Source organism: Kwoniella dejecticola, chromosome 1 (genome assembly GCF_000512565.2).
Source record: "Kwoniella dejecticola CBS 10117 chromosome 1, complete sequence".
NCBI classification, from domain to species: domain Eukaryota; kingdom Fungi; phylum Basidiomycota; class Tremellomycetes; order Tremellales; family Cryptococcaceae; genus Kwoniella; species Kwoniella dejecticola.
The window spans coordinates 1,863,120-1,883,447 of NC_089301.1; the positions used below are offsets into that span (position 1 = coordinate 1,863,120).

A 20,328-nucleotide genomic window follows, 5' to 3' on the forward strand; every position below is an offset into this window, starting at 1 on the left:
CCGGTACGAGCGATAGCTGGGATGTAAGCACTGTATTGAATACGTTGATGTATAGGTGATCTACGTGCGTGTTGGCGTAGTTCATAGCGAAGTCGTCGGAGTTGCTAAATTGAAGACTGAAATCAGCTATATGTATCGGGCAGTGAATAATGAACAACTCATACCGGAAGACAAGATTTCCAGGGGGACATCAAAATCCAGACCTCCTGGACCATTGAGCATCCGTTCATTGTGAGACATACACATTATCACATTATCCGTCCCTAGATGCCGCTCGACAGCATCGAGCATCGCGGACCATAAAGCTTGCTGGATATGGAAGCCTTCCGGGTCATATGCGTAATTCGACTCTGCCTGGTTATCGCACTAATTATGATCATGGCGTTCCGCGACTATTCGTCAGCGAACACGAATCAAACACAATATCGCTCATTGCATTCATAGCAGATATATGATCAGCTGGACTCACCTTGATAAAATCAATTCCAGCATTCTTCAATTCCTTGATATGATCCTCCCAAAACGCGCCCGCTTTCTCCGGAGTCGGCAGTAAGATCACTCTTTCCTCTTCTCCCTCATTCGGCCCCTCATTCTCTAAACCACCTTTAGATTTCTTCTTCTTATACTCTCTACACTCATATTTCTGTACCAGCGGCGAATCAGGGTGGATCCCTTCCCAGTATCCTTGAAGGGTCAACCACACTCCCACCTTCTCCACCCCTTTCGCTTTTATAGCGCTGACGACGTCTTTCAAGGGCCCACCGAATCCGTCCCACGGTGCGAAAGAGACGAGCCTTCGATCGACTGGGTTGACGATCGTATCTTGCCATCCGTCATCGATGAGGAAGCTCTTGATTGGGATTTCGTCGGGACTCGGTATGAGGGACAGTAGATTATCTTTCGTCGGTCTAGCTCTTTCCCCGTCTATGTAACAACGGCGGTGGAAGATCAGTCTATATAGTTTTTTAAGCTTTGACAGGATCGATGCCCATACGATGTTGAGGGCCAAGTGGGAGCTGCTTTTGGACTGGAATACGCGGTTGGACTTGCCTTCTTGAAGAAGACTTTCCCAAGTACAAATCCCGAGCCCATCCCATAACTCCTCTTTTCCATTTCCTTTGACTGCGTCTGCACCATTCCCTCGCGGGTACGCGGAGTCGAGCTCATTCGTTTTGTCAGCCTGACCACCCACAAGTCCTCTTGCAAGATTGACGACTTTGTTCACTAGTCTTCGTTGCTCGATCTCCGAAGTCGCCTCCGCACAGATTACCCAGACCTTCTCTTCGTCGGGGGATTCCGAAGGTACGACTCGCTGAAGATTAGCTTTGAGTCCACCATCTTCAAAAACCAACACGTTGTTCACGCTCAAAGTCGAAACGGGGTATATCGCCAAGGTGGTCTTCTTGTCTGGTGAGTTGAGGAGGGTCAAATGAGAGGCGAGGTGCGGATGAGTTGCGATAGTGGTCAAATTCGGTTCGATCCAGAATGGTCTATTCTCACCCCAGTTTCCCGGTCAGCGGAGACCCACCACTAAGTCTACTAGCCCTTGATTGCTCATCAGCAATGGGGTTATGGAAGAGGTGACTTACTTGACTCTGACGAAAGAAAGGACTTTCCATTCGTCTCTATCCACTCCAACATCCTTGAGCTTGTCCCAATCTAGGGGAAGTCGTATATCCTTACTGTCTGCAGGAAGCAGTAGATGCTGGATATATGAATCACCTGATTTATCGTCATAAGCTTGAGTCATCGTGCTGCTTGTCACTAACAGGAGAATCAGCCCAGTGACAACAGCCAATTCATGGTGAGGAATGAGAAGGAAGGAAGATGATGAAAGAAGTGGGAAGGACGAGGCAGACTATACTTACCATCTCAAGGACCCTTGGGGCGGTTCCTGCCATTGATCACTCCTTTCACTCGCTAATCATGGATACCTGCGTCATGATCTCTCCAGCTTTAGGTGTACACGTTCACATTCGAGCTAGTGCTGGGAAGAAAGGAAGTGGGGAAGTTACTGAGACTAAGAACCGCACTTGACGCTTTCACCTGGACAACGTCATAACACGTGTTTATCGCGCCCGAGCGTTTTTATCGCAAACTGATCCAGTCTCTGGTATGACTGTATGACTTTGCATCATTACCTTTATACATGGATACTACTGATATATACAATAAGAATGATACTCAAGCACAGGTATTCAAACAGCTGAAGGATTATGTCAGGCGCATGAGAGTCTAAAGCGCAGTAGAGGTGGTACTATCGATCTATTCGCCATTGTCCATCGTCAGTCAGGTGCGCCTCATGGATTTCAATCGTAATTGACTCACCTCAATGGAGGGTAAGATTGAACTCATGAGCTTGAGGAACTGAATACATCACCGGCATATCAGCTCCGTCTGCGATAAGCAGCATGGAGAAATTTTGATTGAGACAAAATTCGCTGCACTCACGAGAACAAGGTACATATCAACCTGCACACCCCTCGGTGCTTCTTCCTCACCTTCCACCACATCCCCTTTCTTATCCTTATCATCCTTTGAGGACGATGGTCCAGAACCAGTGACTCGCCTGACCATACCTGAGATACCCCATTTCTTCTTATCGCCTCCCGCCTTCGAGGTAGACTCTCCGCCAGTTGGCGATCCCTCTCGTTCGGCCTGAGAAGCTTCCATACGATCTATGAACTTCTTCATTACGCTAGCGTGTTTACATGGATGCACCGAAGCCATCTGTTCGCCCGAATGAGGGAACGCTTCCATCGTGACGGTCTTGAACGCATGATCCGACGGGACATCTTGGAAGATCTGAGCGGGAGTGAGTGGTTTCTTGTTCTAATCAAATCAAATCCTTTAGTCAGCTGTGATAACGCCTTAACTCCCAGAGCCCAGCTGAGTTTAACTCACCTCGTCCCATCCTCTCAACCATAATCTAGGAGTGGAATATCGTTTGTCGTACGCTAAGAAGATATCATACGTCCTTACTTGCAGCAGATTCTGCTTGGCAGTAGACTGGATCTCGGCTCTTCACGCAAATCAGATTATCAGTTATCAGTCACTCCGTTCCCGCCCAGGTGAAAACCAAGAAGGTTAACAAAGTTCAGATTCGGGCTCACTCAGAAGGATGTACAATTCTGACAGCAGCCTCATCAACAATATCGTCCTCCAGCCCCTCCCCTTCGTCGATCATCTCCATATCAGGTATATCATCTATATCAGGAATCTCCTCAACCTCCAATGGACCCTGTTTCTCTTCCAATTTCAAACCTGCCATAGAAGACGTGGGTGGTTCGTTCTGCGATGGCGCGAGAGTAGGGGAGTCCGAGATATCTGGGATCTCGTCTATGTCCTTGGCTGAAGCTTGGGGAGCTAAAGATAAGATAACGGCTCGTGAGATCAGTGGACCATCGCGAAAAAGAAGGTATCGCAGAAAGTCAAGTGGCCGCAAACCTCGTAGCGGTCGGAAAGAGGACACTTACCTCGACCAATGTGAGTAGCTACCCAATCGTCTTCACCGCCGTGATCCTCGTCGGCCTGACATATTCATCGGAGTCAGTCGTTTGACAGCGAGTAGACTGTTAGGCGAGCAACTCACGTCATCCATGAAGCTCAGAAGCTTCTCGGCATCTTCATCTTGGTCCGTATAGTCCAACGCAGCAGCTCTCCTAAGCGAAGGAACTATTGACAGTCGTGGACGTGGAACATATCAGCTTATCTCAGACCTCATAGAGGGGAACTTTAGAGGGCAGCTGAGTGTACTCACCATTCCTGCAGATCAGATATTGTTTCTCTTTGGGTAAGAAGTCTCGTTGGATAGTCCCTTGTTCCCTAGCAATATATACGTCTAATCAGCTTGCCAATCCTGGAGTCTATGTAAGGGGAAGCTGTACTGTAGACTGCACTGACCACTGCCAAACTGGGAATTTGTATGCCAAAAAGTCGCCAGCAGCGATGAACTCCTCTATATCATTGTTCCATTCGCCAAATCAGCTTACAAGAACAATCCCACTAACTTGGAAGCCGAGAGAAGTGGCCCTGTGACTCACCAGGCGTGATCCTTCCGTGTTCCTTGAATTTGCTTTCCTTCAATACGGGAGACATATAGTCTCTGACGGCGGCATATTGACTCTGTCACCCATGCATTCAGTCTATAAGCTCCAGAACAGGGACATCTCGGTGGGCGTCAAGTAGCCATCATTTGAATGAGATACTCTGAAGTGGTTTAAGGTCTCATGGACACGAGCCTTTTTTGTTCAACGTTGGGTGGCAAGATGTGCCATGCTGAATAACGGACCGAAGATGAGGTAGACAAAGGATACTCACTTGTAAGGCTAATAGCGGATTCATCCTGCTAAGTGAACTCTAGACCTGATAGAAAGCCTATGATGTCTGTATGCTGATGAAAGTATGCAAGCTATTCGATGATAGATGAGAATGAGAGTACAAGTAGTTGTCATTCAACACGACCTCTGTAACTGGCACTGTTGTTACTTGTTACTTGCCGCTCGAGCGTGACTTGGCTGTGACGCATAAGCCCATACACGAGCCATCTGAAACACGTGACTGCATGATTGCGGGGACCCATTAATTCGTTCATTTGTTTTAGTTCAACTTTCTCGAAATCTTCAACTCTGCCTGGCTGCTCACCTCTCCTTGCTGACGATTGCGTACCACACATCAATACGAAAAGGCAGGAAAAATCCTTACAAGAATCCTGGAACGACGAGATGGCAGAAGAGGAACTACCGCCTAGTAAGCTTGGGACGAAGAGTCATTGGGATGAGGTATACGAGTGAGTCTTATGCTCGATTGTGTTAGTCTTTTGACTTTCGGGTCCCTATCCCAGACCGCGCGGATGTTGCTTTCATCATTCTCACCGCTTCTGCTGCTATCTTATCACTTCAAGTGCTGAATATCAGTCAATGCTCCATGCACAATGGCTCATGACTTGGTTCTGTCTGGGAAGACCTGATGCGAATGATAAGCTGATCTCAAATCCAATATCTAGGCGAGAAGTCAGGGTCTTCAACGATGTAGGCGACGAAGGCGAAGTATGGTACGTTTTTAAATGAGGCTCACAAGGGAAGACGAGCCTGCAGAACACCCTCAGCTGTCGGTGCTTGGTCGGGTCACCATGCAAGATACAAGAAGCTGACAGCAGAATTAACCTTGCCAGGTTCGGCGAAACGGCTGTCAAAAAAATGCGAAGATGGGCCTCGAAACACCTTCCTCGACGTTCACCTGACGATCCTGCTATACGGATCCTAGAATGCGGAAGCGGGAACGGTACACTCTTACTCTCATTCCTTACTTCATCGGGTAGTCCACCACCGGAGAAGCAGAAATTCCATTTGACAGGTATAGATTATTGCGACTCTGCTACTATCCTCGCTTCTTCCATCGAAACATCTAGAAGAGAGACTTTATCGGAAGAGATCGATGAGGACGAAGAAATATTGAACGATGTCGAATGTGAATGGCGTACCGCGGATTTACTGAGGAAGGATTTTAAAGGTGAAACTTGGGATTTGGTCATGGATAAAGGGACGTATGATGCCCTTTGTCTCAGTCAAGAGAAGATCACCTCGACAGAGGATGAAGAATCCCTAAAAGGAGATGGAGATGGGATGCTGCCTAGTCAACTGTACCCGGAAAGAATTGCCAAATTGGTGAAGAAAGGGGGACTTTTCTTGATTACTAGTTGTAATTTCACGGAAGAGGAGATCAGGGCTAGGTATACTAAAGAAGAATTAGGTGAGTCAACGCACGAGGCTAGAACTTGATGAAGAATCTCTTTAGCTGATACAGACCGATTTTTGCACTGTACCGTTAGGCTTTGAATTTCAGTAAGTCTAGTCAATTCGGATACTCAGCTGCGACCAGCTTTGATTTTTACCGCACGATATACCAAAGAAGCTGATGATCCTGTATTTATCCCCAGCTCCAGCGTGCCTCATCCTTCTTTTGCGTTTGGAGGTAAATCCGGCACCACAGTCTGTACAGTTGCGTTCAAGAAGATATGAAACAAATGACCGCGTATAGCAATCTCTGATTGATTGCGAAGCGTCATTAGATCAGAATGGAGGCTGCTAGACGACCCTCGACTGCTTCTCGCAGGGGAATTTCTGCACAGTCTTGCAGTTGACGTGTTTGGCCTTGGCAGGTGTCATACGCACGAACAAGGACTCATCCTTGAGTTAGTCGTGGAAGCAGTGTATCGCAACCGGAATAACCTCTGTTCCTTGTTTCTTGCAGCTGCACTTGGATTGTCTCATCGAGCGACCCCAGGTTGTGTATCTCGTTGAAGGGTGTTTCATAGTGTTTGTTTGGTTCCTGTCATAAGACTGCCACACTGACGTATTTGTATAATTCCGCCCTTGAGATTGCAGTGCACATGGCCTGAGCGTTTTTTGATTTTCAGGGTAAATTACACCTTTTACACGCGAATGGCTTTTCCTACTCGCAACGAAATGTAAACAACCCATAGTGATATTTCATTTTAACACCAAGTCAACTTCCCCTTCTTCATCATATTCTACAGCATATCCACATATTCACAGCTATCAATATACATACATCTTCGATTTTGCCACCCACATCCCGGCTCACATCATCGATCACACCCACTAAAGCATCAGATAGGGCTGGAAGTTGTGATAGAACAGCGCAAAGGCGCTGATTGGTAGTAGAAGGAGAAGTAAACAAACAATAGGAAACAAGGTTGGATGATCTGATTCTTTCTTCGTCGGTATCTTGGAAGTACTGTGAGTGTCCGCAGCAGTCAGCTATCTGAAGACAAAGGTTCTTGACTGATTCTGACCATAATTCCTTACATTGGACTGCTCCCAACTACCAACCAGAACACACGACATGTCAGCCTCGACTTCATCTCCATCAAATCGACTTCGCTTGGGCCCTCATTCCTCCCCGATCTCAGCTTCCGACGTCGCTCGACATTCTATCATCAACTCGTCGGCGAAAGGCTGGTCTCCTCTTCAGATCAACAAACGAGACTCGATCAACCAATCTCCAATCAAACCATCTTTATCGCCCGATCCGAATGCTCCCAGAAGATCGTCATCCTCCTTCAAACATGTATCCAAGAACTCGCTTGTATCTAATAGTCCCTTCAAGTCACCTACGACCGTACAAGGCGCTCAAGCAGCTGGCTTCTCCTTAGAAACGGGCGCAGAAAAGGTAATTCACGAACGCAGATCAACTAGAGCTTTGGGCGAAATCCCTTCTCCGGCGAAAGGGGTCAATCCCACTTCCAAAGCAGCCATTGGCTTGGGTATCGGCATCTCACCTTCAAAGAGATCGACCAGTAGATCGTCTAGCGGTAGCGGAGGTGGAAATGCCATTAGTGGTCAAAGAAGGGTATCCAATGAAAAAGGCAAAGTCGCTTTTCCGGGAGTGGAAAGGAAAACTTCGACAGAAAGGAAATTATCTGGATCCAAAGAGAATGAATCGCCCGATGTCAGATTTGCGAAAAGAGTACCTAGGTCGAGTATGGGCTTTAAAGACTTAGCAAAAGGAACTTTGGTTACCAAATCACCCTTTAAGCGAGTCCCATCTGGAGGACTTTCGAACAATTCCGGCTCACGAGCGAACGAGTCACCATCTGTTTACGATGTTGGGCCCAGTCCAAAGAGCATACCGGTAGAACGGGACGATGTGTTTTCCTCGCCCTCACCAAGAAGAGCTTCCGCCAGCAAGCAACAGCAACAGCGAAGAGCGTCTCCATCAGCTTCGCTTGGTGTAGGAACCCGATCAAGTGAATCGCCTACGCCTTCGCCCCCCAGAGCAGTAGCCCAGCCGCTCTTCATCGCCAACAACGGCTCGGCCGGACCATCTCCACTCAGCAAGTCACTGCCAATCCCTCCTATTGAACCCGCCGCCACGCCGACACCGCACAAGTCGGCAATGACTCCATCGAGAAGACTTCGGGGACCCAGGGATCTCGCTGCAGGTCTAGAATCCCCAACTAGAAAGACAGTTACTTTCCAGAGTGTGCCAGACGTCAAGGAGTTCGAGACTATGAGCGCTGAACCCAGTATGGATGGCAGCTTTGAAGTTCGCCAACATGAGGATGAAGACGAAGATGATGCCTGGATCGATGAGGGAATCAACTTGAACTTGCCTCGCGAAAACTCGCTTGACGAGCTGCTTTCTGACACTCACGCAATCGACCGTCATATGCAAGCTGCGGCAGCTAGCGCTTCACCGATTCTTACTGAAGAGAATGACGGTACAATGCCAGAAGACTCCACGACGGCAAATTTCATGGATACCCTTATTGAAGAAGGCTTATTCTCTCCACCGACCATGGACACACCTGCATTCGATGATCAAAATGCTTTTGAGCTCCCTCTCGAGCCTGTTGATCATGATTCTGATCGACCTTTCCTCGCGACGCCCTCTTTGGGCGGCTCGGTCCACGCTACGCCCTTGTTCGCTGGAGACATGTTCGGCGAGACTGACTCAGCTGGTATCCCATACGGACGCACTCACCATGCCGAACGAGCTGCGCTCGCCCATTCCCTTTCGCCTGTCAAAGGTGTCTCGCCGATAGAACAACCGCAATTACCGAGAGAGGAGGAACATAATATGCTTCTCAATGCGAATGCTGCGCAACCCTCTTTGGCCATTCCTACCTCACCAGTGCATTATCCAGAGTATAACGATCCATTCGCTTCGGCCTCAATTTCTTCCTCCATGCCGCACGCCCATCAAGCTGGACCCATGCCGGACCCGTTTATTACAATTCAAACAGCCACCCAAGTTTTGCCTGTTCGACTTGAGGAAAGGGAAGAAGATGTGATTCCGCTCGGACGGACGAGCCATGCGGAACGACTTCAGGCTAGAAGGATGTTAGCTACTCAATCTTTAGGCTTAGGAATGCCTAGAAGTCCAGCCATCAGCCAAGATTTGACGAGACAGTATTCCGAAGACTCTTCGGAAGAACAGTTCCCCCCCGCTCGAGGTGATGAAGGAGAAATTTTGGCCGAAGACATTGTCGCTCCGCGGATGACCCGTAATGCTAGCCAGGAGAGTGACGAAGGTACCAAGAGAAGATTGCCCAAGATACCCGCTCCGGCTCCCATGCCTGTGGATATTCCTAGTCCAGTTACCAGTCCCAATAAGGGCGAACCAGAGGCTGACAAGCTCGCCGTGGCCGAGAAGAGGGTGAGTAGACCACTATATATTGACATACTGCGAAGCTGACCACCGGTATCCCATACTAGACGAGCAAGTTTGACATTGGTGGTTTCTCACTACCATTCATCGGAGCTACTTCTCCGTTCTTCAACTCCGCTCCAGCGACATTCGAGAAACAGCCTTCCATCGATGGCTTGTCGATCTCATCGAATGAACCTGAGCGGCCCCTCACCCCTCCGCCAGCGATCAGAGATACTTTGACCGAAAGGAAAGAGAGTCCACATAAGTTACCAGACTTGAATTTCCATTTCGAAGAGATTCAGCTTCAACGGACCGATTCAGATGAGTTGAAACGCACAGCTACCGTCAAGCCGAAACCCGTCAGTCCGCTCAAGGTGACAGGATCAGATGACCTCAAGAAGGCTTCTCCGCCATCACTTCCAGGGGTCGTTCAGCCCATCACATCAAGCTCGGATAGCTCAGTAAAGTTACCTGCTTCCACCTCGGCTGGCTCTCTGAAAAATGACTTTGGCGGATCGACAAGCAAATCAACAACGAACAGAACCCAAGATTCGACGACGACCAAAGTCCGACAGAGAATTTCCAGAGAGATGATCAGGGAGACTATCAATCAGCGGATTGCCGAAGGCAGCTTGTCCAGAAGACCAGCAAGTTCGGGAGACTTGTCCAAATCATTACCTGTATCTTTCGCTGACGGACTGCGACAAAGAAGAACGTCTGGAGTTGATAAGGACTTACCGCCCCCACCGACTGATTCCCCATCTTTGACTTCATCAATTATGGCTGGTGCCTCAGCCTCAGACTTAGCTCCCAAGATGCAGAAAGCCCACACGACGGACAGCGCTCCTCGACAAGCTAGCGGATCTCGACCGGCTATGAGACCTAGATCTCAGACGCAATCTGCTCACGAAGTGTTGAAACAGAGTGAAAAGGATGGTATACTGAACGAACCTAAATCTGCTCTGGACAAATTGACGTCTTCACTTCCTTCGCCAACGGAGACGGACAGTGCGGGATTGAGAAGAGAAGTCAGTGGAAGTATCGCAGCTGAGATGCCTCCTCAACCACAAGTTCAAACGTCGATGCGACCAATCAGTATTCTGAGAAACCCGTACCCCAACCCTAACAACCAAGAAGCTCTTCTGCCTCCTGCTGACGTCGCTGCAAAGTCGAAATCTGCTGCATCCGCTCCAAGAGAAGGTATGAAAGCGCGGGAAGAGGCGATCATAGCCAAACGACGGGAGAAGGAGAGGAATGTCAGTGGCGTTAGTACCGGAAGTAGAAGGAGCAGAAGGAGCTTGAGTATGGGAGATGCCGACAAAGAAGCTGAGCAGGTGAGTTGTCTTATAGCTAATAAAACAGAGTGTACAGCTGATGGACAATGATATAGGCTAAGCAATTCAGAAGAAACGTAAAAGGTAATCCTAGATTGACATTGGGTATAGATGATGATCAGCAATCGATACTTGACGCGTTCAGGGAAGAAATTACACAAATGGACGTGAGTGTTGCGTCACACTCTCACTCGTTGCCTCCAGGGACGCTTCAGCTGAGCTGGCGAAAAATGTGAAATATAGCGAGGATACAAAGTGCGAGAGAAAGCGGTAGTTCGAGCTTCGTATCATGACAAAGTTCGACACAATAAAGCCGGAGACATCGATTCTGGAAAGGCTTGGAAACAGCTGAGAAGACCGTCTGACATGGTGAGTCGACATCATCCGCCTGTGTACGTTGGGGCGACAAGCTGATAGATCAACGGAATAGAACGAGCATGCAGCCGAGATCCGAGCTATGCGAGCTAGAGAATCGACCTCAGGCAAAGCATCTGGAACAATTTTTGTCAAAGTCCTAGGTATCGAAGGCTTACAAATACCTCTACCGGAGCAGCCCACCTACTTCTGCATCACCCTGGATAATGGTATAGATTATATAAGGACACCGTACTCCGTCTTGAGCGAGGGAGCCAAGGTCAACCAGGAATTCTCACTGTCAGTCTCGATGAATCATGGCAAACATAGTTGAGATCTGATCAGCTGATGCGCCTCGGTATAGGGTCGAACATCCGAATTTCGAATTCTCCTTGAGCTTGGACATCCGACGAGATCCGCACATCATCAAAATGCTACATCAAAAGCCTGAAGCACCAACTCCTGTATCAGGTATACCCAAGCGACCCGAGACGCCCTCCTCACCTGCCCATAAGTCCGGTGGATTCAGATCATTATTCGCCTCGCCCCGAAAACCTAAAGGACCAAAAGATCCTCGCTCGACTACACCTTTACCCCCACCTGTTGCACAGCCAGTCGTCAAAGCGGATAACATTGTGAAATACTTGTCCTCGTCTAGCGGATCGACAATAGCGAAAACCCATATTGCGTTCAAGCCAATCGCTAAGAATTGCGAATCGCGCGTACTGGAGATCCGATATCCGATGTTCGCCATGTTCAAAGGTGAACCTGATCGAGCTCGAGATGTACCTTCCACTCCCATGACTGCAAGTACGGCCTCTACGTCGACTTCATCGAACGGGACGACCAGGAAACAGTTAGCGAAGATTACCCTTCAAATCTTCCGCTTGCCGCCTATACCTGGACTCAAGGGCGAAGAGCTGCCCCAGTGCATTGATGAGGCATTGAGAGGCATGAGACATCATGCATGGCATGAGCACGAGTATCATGAGGGTGTATTGACCCAGGAAGGAGGGGATTGTACGGTGAGCAGCATTTCCCCCTCGACTTCTTTCCCTTTTTGGATCGACGTTTCCTCTATCCGTCTTCGTTTGTTTCAGGGTTAGTCGGACGAGAGCTGATCAGATTCTCTCGGCACAGATGCCCAAACGCCGTTTGTTCAAACTTATCGGAGGTAATCTTGTGGCCATCAACGAAGTCACCAAGAAAGAAGTGACCAAGATAGATCTTCGACAAGCCGTCTCCGTGATTGACTTGAACGCATCTTCGGACGGTACACCGAAATCGAAGATGACTATGAGGCCCAGATCATCAGATGAAGGGCTCAGTACCAGACCCAGGAGTTTCATGGTGGAATTCAAGGATGGTGATGGGATCAGCTTCGCGGCGGATACTGATAAATCCAAAGAAGTCTGGTGAGTCCTGGATGTCCTTGAACTCTTTCCGTCCAATCAGTACTTTAAAAAGCTGTGAGAACGAAAAGTGCTAAGACACGATTGCCTGAATAACCGCAGGATGGACACTCTCAATGGGTTGATAGGTAAAATACCGACTAATCCTTTATGGGCCGAATTATTAGCTACCCGACAAAGAGAACGAATGAACAAACGAACGGCGTCGAGCTCGTCCCTTGCGAAAGACGCTAGAAGACAAGCTTCTTCTTCTGGTAGACCGATTTCCATGCCGCTAAGTGGGCCCAGTAAGACCCGGTAACTTTTGACCTCATTTCTCAATTCTCAGTCGATTCTCTTATTTCCATGATGGGTGTATCATATATGATGGATATAGATATTGGATGCAGAGTTCCTTTTGTACTGGCATTGACTTGTGTATAGCAATAATTTCGTACCATTTCGTTTCGTTTTGTTTCTTGTGTGGAACATGGACAGTCTTTTCTTTACCCCACTTTTACTTCACTTGACTTTACTTTCGTTGTCGATATTTCGTTACTTTTCATTGCCCCGTACCATACTTGACGATCATGAACACGATACTTAGCTATGCAAAGTGCACCAACGAGACCAGTGATTCTTTATCACCCTTAGCACCCGATCTTATCTTATGATCTCTGATCATGGTATATGTGCTTACAGGCATGAACAGTGATTCACTCGCATCGTCAGAATCGATGGATGCAGCAGATTACGCCGCGGGCAAAGTCTGGCTCTTTCAACCGTCGCTTATCGATATCTCGGGTTTACGCGAAGTTCGGACTATCCGGGGGCCACTCGTGCATCTTTAGCCAAGAGATGTAGATGTGCGTCACATTATGTTGCATGACTGTTATGCTGCATTCTCATTACATCTTTGCTAAATACGATTAAGCTTCTCCAGATCTAAGTATTAACTTCGTCCGGACCCACGATCAATTCATTGCACGATGTCTCTTGCTCCTTTCAAGTGAGTTCTCGCTTTTGCTGTCTGCTTGCCGGGAAAGGTCGCTTGGTGAATTGAATGTTGATGTTCACGTACGCAGAGTATTGCTTTTTGACTGTTACGGGGTACGTCTTGTCTTGTTCGATCTTTCCCGTCTGAGTTGATTAACAAAGGCTGACATGATGCTAATCACTCGCTGGTACTTCTTGGCATGCCGATTCACAGACTCTCATCGTAAGTGTCCGGTTCCTCATCAACTCATACACTCACACTACGCGAAAGACGGATTTTACTGACTGATGATCTACTGATCAACGGGATCGCAGGACTGGGAGACGGGTATGCTGGAGAACTTCAAACCGCTTCTCGAACAATCTTCCGCACCAGACCGAGCCAAATTGTTCGAAGTTGTCGGTCCGATCGAAAATAAAACGCAGGACGACGATCCCACAGCCTTGTACTCTGATGTGTAAGTCTCTGATTCGACCTTGTCCTCACTCACAATAATCATCATCCTTGTCTTTCTTATTCAATGCAACCGCAATAAACGCTCCAGAGTGCAGCAGGCTAATAGGAGACTGGGCGGATGTATAGCTTGACCAAAGTGTATTCCAAGACAGCAAAGAAGCTCAATCTGCAAGCAACCGATGGTGAGCTGATTAAGACACTCCTTATGTCTACTGTATTGGTTAGAAGGGAGTATACGCTGATACGCGGCAATGACTGGGCGCGCTCTCAGCACAAGCACAAGCATACGGTAACAGTGTACCTTCTTGGCCTGCTTTCCCGGATTCCTCGAAAGCGTTGAAAAGACTTTCGGACGCAGGGTTGAAATTGGTCATTCTCTCGAATGTCGATAACAAGAGTTTCGAGGGGTGAGTACTGAGTCTCAGATCGATATGGTTCCATCTCTCCGGACTGGTGAAGAACGTTAGCTGACATACAGGATACGATTTGATATCATGTTTCGGTAGATCAAGAAAGAGGTTGGAGGATGGTTATTCGTTCGATGCAATTTACACAGCTGAGAAGAGTGAGTGCTTCCTCTGCTCGAGGGATTCGAGATGTCGCCTCGGTCAAGCGGGTCAAACGAAGCTGACCCTGATCGATATGACATACATAGTCGGATCGTATAAGCCCTCTCTGAGAAACTTCGACTACGCCATCGAGAATATCAAGAAAGATTTCGGGTTGGAGAAGGAAGATATCCTCATAGTGGCTAATTCAAAATACCATGATATCCAACCGTGAGTCAGACGTCTCCTCCCTTCTCACAGCTTATCCGCAGTGGTCTTTCCACGGCACATGATGTTAGAAAATAATGGTGAACTGATAATCGCGAGTAGGGGTCACAAGAAGAACCTCAAATCAGCTTGGATAGATCGAGCCAAAGCGCATATGGGTGTAGAGGCGTACAAAGACGTTAAACCGGATTATCAATTCCAAAGTATGGACGAGTTCGCAACTGCCATCATCAAGGATAAATCATAAGGCGGCAAAACCTTGACTTTGATGGTGTGGTGAAGAATGCAAGTTGTATATGTGACAGGTCCCCTATATACAGATGCAGAGTCTACACAAAGGTCATAGAAACGCCAGCTTTCACGCTTGGCGCAAATGAGAATTTTATCGTCTCAAACGAAGTGCAGTATTCGACGACCTATTTGATCCTTTCATACTGCTATGATTATCAGGGGTCTCAAAGGATGAGTTCACTATCAAGTACATCAAGTACAAGACCCGCCTAGAGCGCAAGAGCTTTCGGGTTATCAAAATATTGCGCTCGTATTGATTGGTGATGTCAAGCTCAGTCGCAAGCATTTGTGTCGAGACCCCTAATAAACACAAACTCGGTCAAACCCAAATCGATACTAACAATATCAGAGATAGAAAAATAATCTACCAAAATGTCGAAAATACCTAATATGCAATCAGAGGTCAATATCCTCAAGACCAAAGCAGCTAACAAGAAAGGACCTGGTTCATTGGATGTAGAGACTGTCTGGCCTAAGCCTGAATTCGTCAGTAGCTTTCTGGAAGACTTACAACATCTCCTATCGACTTTCAATGTCAAGCTGACTCAGTACGGACTGATATTTGATCAAGGGCGCAAGCACGACAATAGATAATATAACCAAAGAAGGTAAAACAGTCACTGAATTCATCGTTCCTGCTGGATCCATGTTTTCCTTGGGAGCTGCATTACCAAAGTGAGCTATTATCCTCTGTTTCACATGCTGTACCACGCATCTCCGACATCTCATTGTCCCCCACTCTCACCACGAACCACCCACCACCCAGGACGCACGACCTACGCCTAATCCAATCATAGTCATGGGAATATCCAGGCTGATTAGTGTTCTGCGTCTACACGTACAGTCATACCGTCTTAAAATGGGGTGCATACTTCCCTCCCGGTACGATGGTAAGTGTAATCTGCATAAGTCAACTGCCAGGTGTCAGATGCCAGATGCCAGATGCAGTGACTATACTGACAATCAGAAACTGACCACGCTAGTTTCCGGACGGTGTGCTGGTTCCGATACACGCAAGGATGGTATCTGTCCAGCCCTTGAAAACGGCCGAACCGCCTAAAGTACCCTCCGAGCCAGTCTGCAATATCATGTGATGCGGTATATGATATGTAGACTTGGAGTGCAGTCTGTAGAGCGAATTAGACACCAAATGAAACGTATTTACTGCACACGATGATGCATTGTATTGCCACGAACCGCTTCCATTGCTGTTTAGACCTGCACAACGGGTTCTAGCGATGGGGGTGTATCTGCACCAGGCGAGGAGTTCTCACTCTTCTTCCTCGAAGTGAACCCAGCCGCGTACTGAGCAACGATCCCGAATTTGGGCTCGAGTCAGCTGTAATCCCAATTTGTCATGAGTCAGGGCACTAGTAGCTCACTCTTTCCCTGAATGCATGGTGGCCGGGCAGATATTCGGGCTGCTTGGTTATGTCAAATTGATCGTGATCCTCAAATGTTGGAGGCGGTCCATCATCTTGAGCAGTCTTGACCATGGTGATTAACTACAAAATGAGCCCGAGGAGAAGCAGTACCGTTAGTCGCGTTTGATCAGAGATTGACGGTTATGCAGAGCAAGTAAGAAGAGTGATTTACTTACCCGCCTTCCCCATTTACCGAAATCCTGCACACTACCTTCCCCAACTTTCAGCTCCTTCATACCCTCTACTACCGGTACGTCGACTTCGGTGTAGTCCTCATTGACTGTCGGCAAGAAAAATACTAGTCTTCCTCCTGGCACAAGAAGCCATCTGGCTAATTGTACTAAATCTAGTGTCAGGTTCGCCAGTTCGTACGGTCTTGAAGGCGGTACATAGCCCGGACGTCTAAGCTCACGGCCTCCGGCATTAGCCTGGGGACCCTTCTGACATGTCTCAACTCAAGTAGTAGTACAAAAGCGACTCACGTATGCGAGTACGTTCCATCCGGCATCATATACGGCTCATCTCTCAATGGTCTTCCCCCTTCCTTCCTGCCTAGCCTCTTAGCTCCTGCTCGCACACCATCTACATTCAGTCCCATCAGCTTATTTCTTCATCGAAGTTAGCGCCTCAAGTTGGCCCCGTCAAGGTAGACCTACATGGCGGATCAGTGATGATAGCGTCAATCCATCCGCCTCGCCGTATGGGGCTTTTTGTGATATCGTACGTTAAGCAATCTAGGAATAGCTTCTCGATGCCGTACTGCTCTGCCGCTCGTAATATACCAGGCTTGACTCCCTTGCCTTTATCTACAGATGTGTTGTCAGCCATCACTGGTTTGCGTCCAAAGCAGGAAGCATGATGGGAGGTTAGATTGACATACCTCTCCCCCTTATTTGTCTTCCATCGATATCACTGCCCATGACATACGCTTCCCAGTGAGCGGCAGCGTACAGCATTGAACCTGTCCCGACAAACGGATCATACATGATCTTCCCCGGCGCCGGCTAATCACCCGTGTCAGTCATGTCAATCAGCGGGTTTGGTAACATGGGGTATATTTGCGCAACGCACCAAGGCCTGACCAGCCATCAGGAAGCCCATGTGGGAGTCCATCGATGTGTTCCCGTAATACGCTCGAGCCTTTACATCATGGGAATTCGCCAGGAGTCTTGCTTTGCCGAATCCAATCTACAAGGCATACCTCGTGTGAGATTAGCTGTCCAATCGAGTTGAAAATAGTAAGCTGATCCCAGAAACTTACCCTTCGCCCAAAGTAGACGTGTTGGAATTGACCATCCCTGCTTAATCTTGCTTCAGTAGTATGCGCTGCGGAGAAATCATCTGCAAGGTGTACAAATTACTTTGTTCAGCCCTATACACAGCTTGGTGTAGTGAAGACAGATACGTACAGTCTTCGAATACCACGAACTCCTCATCATAGTTTTTCATCTTGATATTGCCTTCCAATGCCGTATACGCGAAACTCTCTACCGTTTCTCTACTCCGAATTAATCATTCAGCTCGACTTCCTAGGCATTTACAAGAGTCGATAGCTCACCGTATCCTGGTCTCGACTACTCTATGATTCACACCTTCCATAGTGAACTTAAAGCTAGACTGCATATATGGCTTGAGCACTGCCAGATTCCCTCTCATTTGTTCATGCAGCGCGGCATAACTCTTTCCTTCGGCGTACAGCTCAGATATTGACCTACAACACCGGACGGAACGTCAACTCTGCCGATTATCCATCAGTCTGAGTTTGAGCTCACGATACTAGTGTATCCCTCTCCAATATATGATTCACATGCTCCTCTTTCTCAAGCTCAATCACTAATATCCCTCGATATTGGTCTTCTGATATGAATTTGATGGAGAAATCGAACAGCTGAGATATAGAAAGAAGGGAGGGTATTCGAAATGTAAGATGCTCTTGCGATATCCGCAGGATGTATCGAGGCATCTTGACTCTTCTTGAGATCCCACGAACGCTTCTTTCGCTCTTTGGCAAGTCCAAACCGAGTGATCAAGATGGTCTCTTGAGCTTTCTTGTCTTTCAACTTTTTTCCGGACAGCAATACTCTAATCAGGAAAAAAGGAGCATCAACAATGGAGTCTCCGCATTGATCCACCGTGGGAAAGGCATATTACGGTGGGTTGTGCTGACGTTCTTCATCTCCGTTTGTCATTGTCATCTGTAATCATTCATGCTCAGTCAAGACAAGACACCAGACAAGTCAAAAATCGAGAGTGCAAAGGGCGTCACACAAGAGTCAAGCTACGATGATCTCGAACGGGTTCGAGAAGAATGGCGAGTCCTCGCGGTCACAAGGCATATACCTGCCTTCCGATCCGGCAAAACCCCGACCCTGTCTGACGAACGACTCGGCCGTGTCTCAATGGCACACTACGCCCGGGTATCAGGCATTCTGGGGGTGGATCAAGAGGCGCTGCGAACGTATCAAGGGGAAAGAGATCCTTCGAGGCCAATATCATGGTGACTCACAAGTCAGCTTTATTCACCTCCTCATCTTCGTCGACTTGGGAGCACAAGCTGACTTGTCACTGTACAGGGTATCCGAGTTTTCATGGATATGGTAGAGAGCATGATGAGATGGGTGGCAGAGGTGCCGATACAGCCTCAGAGTAGTCAACGCTTCGGTAATTTGGCTTTTAGAACGTATGTGAAGCTTGTAGAGGCGGTGAGCTCTTACTCCAATCTGAAATCCAGTCGACAGGTAGGGAAACTCGCTTATCATACGGTAATGGCACCATGCGAAATTAGCGTCTACCAGCTTTGTTTAATTCATCGAATATACCAGACAAGCTTGTTGCGCAACTCTTGCCTCTTCTGCTCAACTCATACGCATTCGGTCATCCGGTCAGAATAGATTATGGGACCGGTCACGAGCTGGCGTTCGTATTGGCTTTATGGGTTTGCGTGATATCGGGTTGGATAGGTAGTGAAGGTGCCAAGGAAGATGAAGAGGATGAACTGATACTAAGAGTCTTTACAAAGTGAGACAGAGTTTTGCATCTCGCGTTCGAATGGTGCCGGAGGGTGATACCTCGCTCATCTCTGCGGCATCCATAGATACCTCGATCTCACTACTTTGCTGCAAAAAACATACCGATTAGAACCGGCAGGGTCGCATGGTGTTTGGGGGTTGGACGATTATTGCTTCTTGCCGTGAGCTTTGAGTAGCGCTTCTACGTCAGAAACTGTCGTCGTTGTGGCCAAAGTTGCTGACTGTCTCCTCTGGACAGGTATCTCTTCGGGTCCGCACAATTATTAGGTAAATGTCGGCTCAAATCTGCAGCAGATCGACCTGGACAGTCGCACGTTATGTTTGCTGATCAGCTTTTTCTCCCAGATGGCGACTTGAGTCCATCCGAATCTCACAAACTCGCCTCATCATTCAAATCTCAATCCACCAACAATTCTTCATCGCCGACGGCCCCAGAAGAGATAAAAGACCTGTATACGCTATCACTGTACCACCTAACCCTCTTCAAATCCGGCGCAGCTTTCTCGGAGCATTCGCCGATGCTGCATTCCCTCTCGCAGATGCCTAATTGGGTGAAAATCCATTCTGGCCTGCGCAAGATGTTCACTGGGGAAGTGACGGGCAAGCGCGTGGTCGTACAAGGTTTATGGATAGGAGGATGGCTGTGGGGAGAGGTTATACCTGAGGCAGGCCGGCAAGACGGTACCTCTCAATTAAAAGTGGGGTTGGGATTGGGTGGAGAAGGGACAAAAGCACCTTGGGCTAGATGAAGTGATACCAGCCCTGCATGCATGTATAGCATACACTGAAGCCTGGAACCAGCTATATTTGCGTCGCCCCGCCAAGAATGCTTGCTTTCTGCGTAAAATGATTTACGTCTTGTATCTGATTCATGAAATACAATACATGCCATGTTTGGGGTACTATAAATGCCGTGTTGCACTCCGTATTTCGTATTCGTTGCGATCTATCGTGACTCTTGCCTACTAATGAAAATTGGGTTCTAGTGATACAAAAACTGAAAATCGCGGACACCATTTGTGGATATGCTGAATCGCTTGTCTTGGCTTATGGCCTCTTCCCTATCAATGTCACACTACTTCTACAACAATGAACATGA

At 47.9% G+C, this 20,328-nt stretch overlaps 8 protein-coding genes across 8 annotated transcripts; 5 read left to right on the top strand and 3 right to left on the bottom strand.

Annotated features, from left to right (window-relative positions):
- Nucleotides 1-81: 81 nt before the first annotated feature.
- On the bottom strand, nucleotides 82-1,750 carry I303_100698 (uncharacterized protein; the record flags this gene model as incomplete). The annotated part of the gene is made up of 4 exons (XM_065968175.1): nucleotides 82-104; nucleotides 165-366; nucleotides 470-1,490; nucleotides 1,590-1,750. 4 exons carry the CDS (start codon nucleotides 1,748-1,750, stop codon nucleotides 82-84), a joined length of 1,407 nt encoding a protein of 468 aa, XP_065824247.1.
- Nucleotides 1,751-2,235: 485 nt separating this feature from the next.
- Nucleotides 2,236-4,344, bottom strand: I303_100699 (uncharacterized protein; the record flags this gene model as incomplete). The annotated part of the gene is made up of 11 exons (XM_065968176.1): nucleotides 2,236-2,265; nucleotides 2,329-2,367; nucleotides 2,452-2,832; nucleotides 2,905-3,022; nucleotides 3,114-3,366; nucleotides 3,477-3,531; nucleotides 3,593-3,675; nucleotides 3,761-3,825; nucleotides 3,904-3,958; nucleotides 4,044-4,125; nucleotides 4,321-4,344. The coding sequence occupies 11 exons, from the start codon at nucleotides 4,342-4,344 to the stop codon at nucleotides 2,236-2,238; spliced, it is 1,185 nt and encodes a 394-aa protein (XP_065824248.1).
- A 380-nt stretch (nucleotides 4,345-4,724) lies between these two features.
- On the top strand, nucleotides 4,725-6,020 carry I303_100700 (uncharacterized protein; the record flags this gene model as incomplete). The annotated part of the gene is made up of 5 exons (XM_018404073.1): nucleotides 4,725-4,789; nucleotides 5,006-5,053; nucleotides 5,174-5,751; nucleotides 5,831-5,843; nucleotides 5,939-6,020. The coding sequence occupies 5 exons, from the start codon at nucleotides 4,725-4,727 to the stop codon at nucleotides 6,018-6,020; spliced, it is 786 nt and encodes a 261-aa protein (XP_018266727.1).
- Nucleotides 6,021-6,867: 847 nt separating this feature from the next.
- Nucleotides 6,868-12,578, top strand: I303_100701 (uncharacterized protein; the record flags this gene model as incomplete). The annotated part of the gene is made up of 8 exons (XM_065968177.1): nucleotides 6,868-9,183; nucleotides 9,243-10,511; nucleotides 10,568-10,678; nucleotides 10,755-10,880; nucleotides 10,942-11,165; nucleotides 11,230-11,890; nucleotides 12,006-12,280; nucleotides 12,380-12,578. 8 exons carry the CDS (start codon nucleotides 6,868-6,870, stop codon nucleotides 12,576-12,578), a joined length of 5,181 nt encoding a protein of 1,726 aa, XP_065824249.1.
- Nucleotides 12,579-13,245: 667 nt separating this feature from the next.
- I303_100702 (haloacid dehalogenase, type II) lies at nucleotides 13,246-14,732 on the top strand (the record flags this gene model as incomplete). Its single annotated transcript, XM_065968178.1, has 8 exons — nucleotides 13,246-13,265; nucleotides 13,342-13,366; nucleotides 13,568-13,710; nucleotides 13,836-13,891; nucleotides 13,981-14,116; nucleotides 14,216-14,274; nucleotides 14,365-14,488; nucleotides 14,588-14,732. 8 exons carry the CDS (start codon nucleotides 13,246-13,248, stop codon nucleotides 14,730-14,732), a joined length of 708 nt encoding a protein of 235 aa, XP_065824250.1.
- A 416-nt stretch (nucleotides 14,733-15,148) lies between these two features.
- I303_100703 (uncharacterized protein) lies at nucleotides 15,149-15,870 on the top strand (the record flags this gene model as incomplete). The annotated part of the gene is made up of 4 exons (XM_018404076.1): nucleotides 15,149-15,262; nucleotides 15,348-15,451; nucleotides 15,621-15,666; nucleotides 15,760-15,870. 4 exons carry the CDS (start codon nucleotides 15,149-15,151, stop codon nucleotides 15,868-15,870), a joined length of 375 nt encoding a protein of 124 aa, XP_018266730.1.
- Nucleotides 15,871-15,988: 118 nt separating this feature from the next.
- I303_100704 (uncharacterized protein) lies at nucleotides 15,989-18,163 on the bottom strand (the record flags this gene model as incomplete). The annotated part of the gene is made up of 11 exons (XM_065968179.1): nucleotides 15,989-16,081; nucleotides 16,159-16,281; nucleotides 16,377-16,602; nucleotides 16,683-16,782; nucleotides 16,857-17,006; nucleotides 17,081-17,204; nucleotides 17,272-17,388; nucleotides 17,462-17,541; nucleotides 17,610-17,698; nucleotides 17,759-17,911; nucleotides 17,973-18,163. 11 exons carry the CDS (start codon nucleotides 18,161-18,163, stop codon nucleotides 15,989-15,991), a joined length of 1,446 nt encoding a protein of 481 aa, XP_065824251.1.
- Nucleotides 18,164-18,483: 320 nt separating this feature from the next.
- On the top strand, nucleotides 18,484-19,978 carry I303_100705 (uncharacterized protein; the record flags this gene model as incomplete). Its single annotated transcript, XM_018404078.1, has 6 exons — nucleotides 18,484-18,708; nucleotides 18,774-18,902; nucleotides 18,986-19,218; nucleotides 19,295-19,390; nucleotides 19,468-19,496; nucleotides 19,575-19,978. 6 exons carry the CDS (start codon nucleotides 18,484-18,486, stop codon nucleotides 19,976-19,978), a joined length of 1,116 nt encoding a protein of 371 aa, XP_018266732.1.
- Between the last annotated feature and the right edge of the window lie 350 nt (nucleotides 19,979-20,328).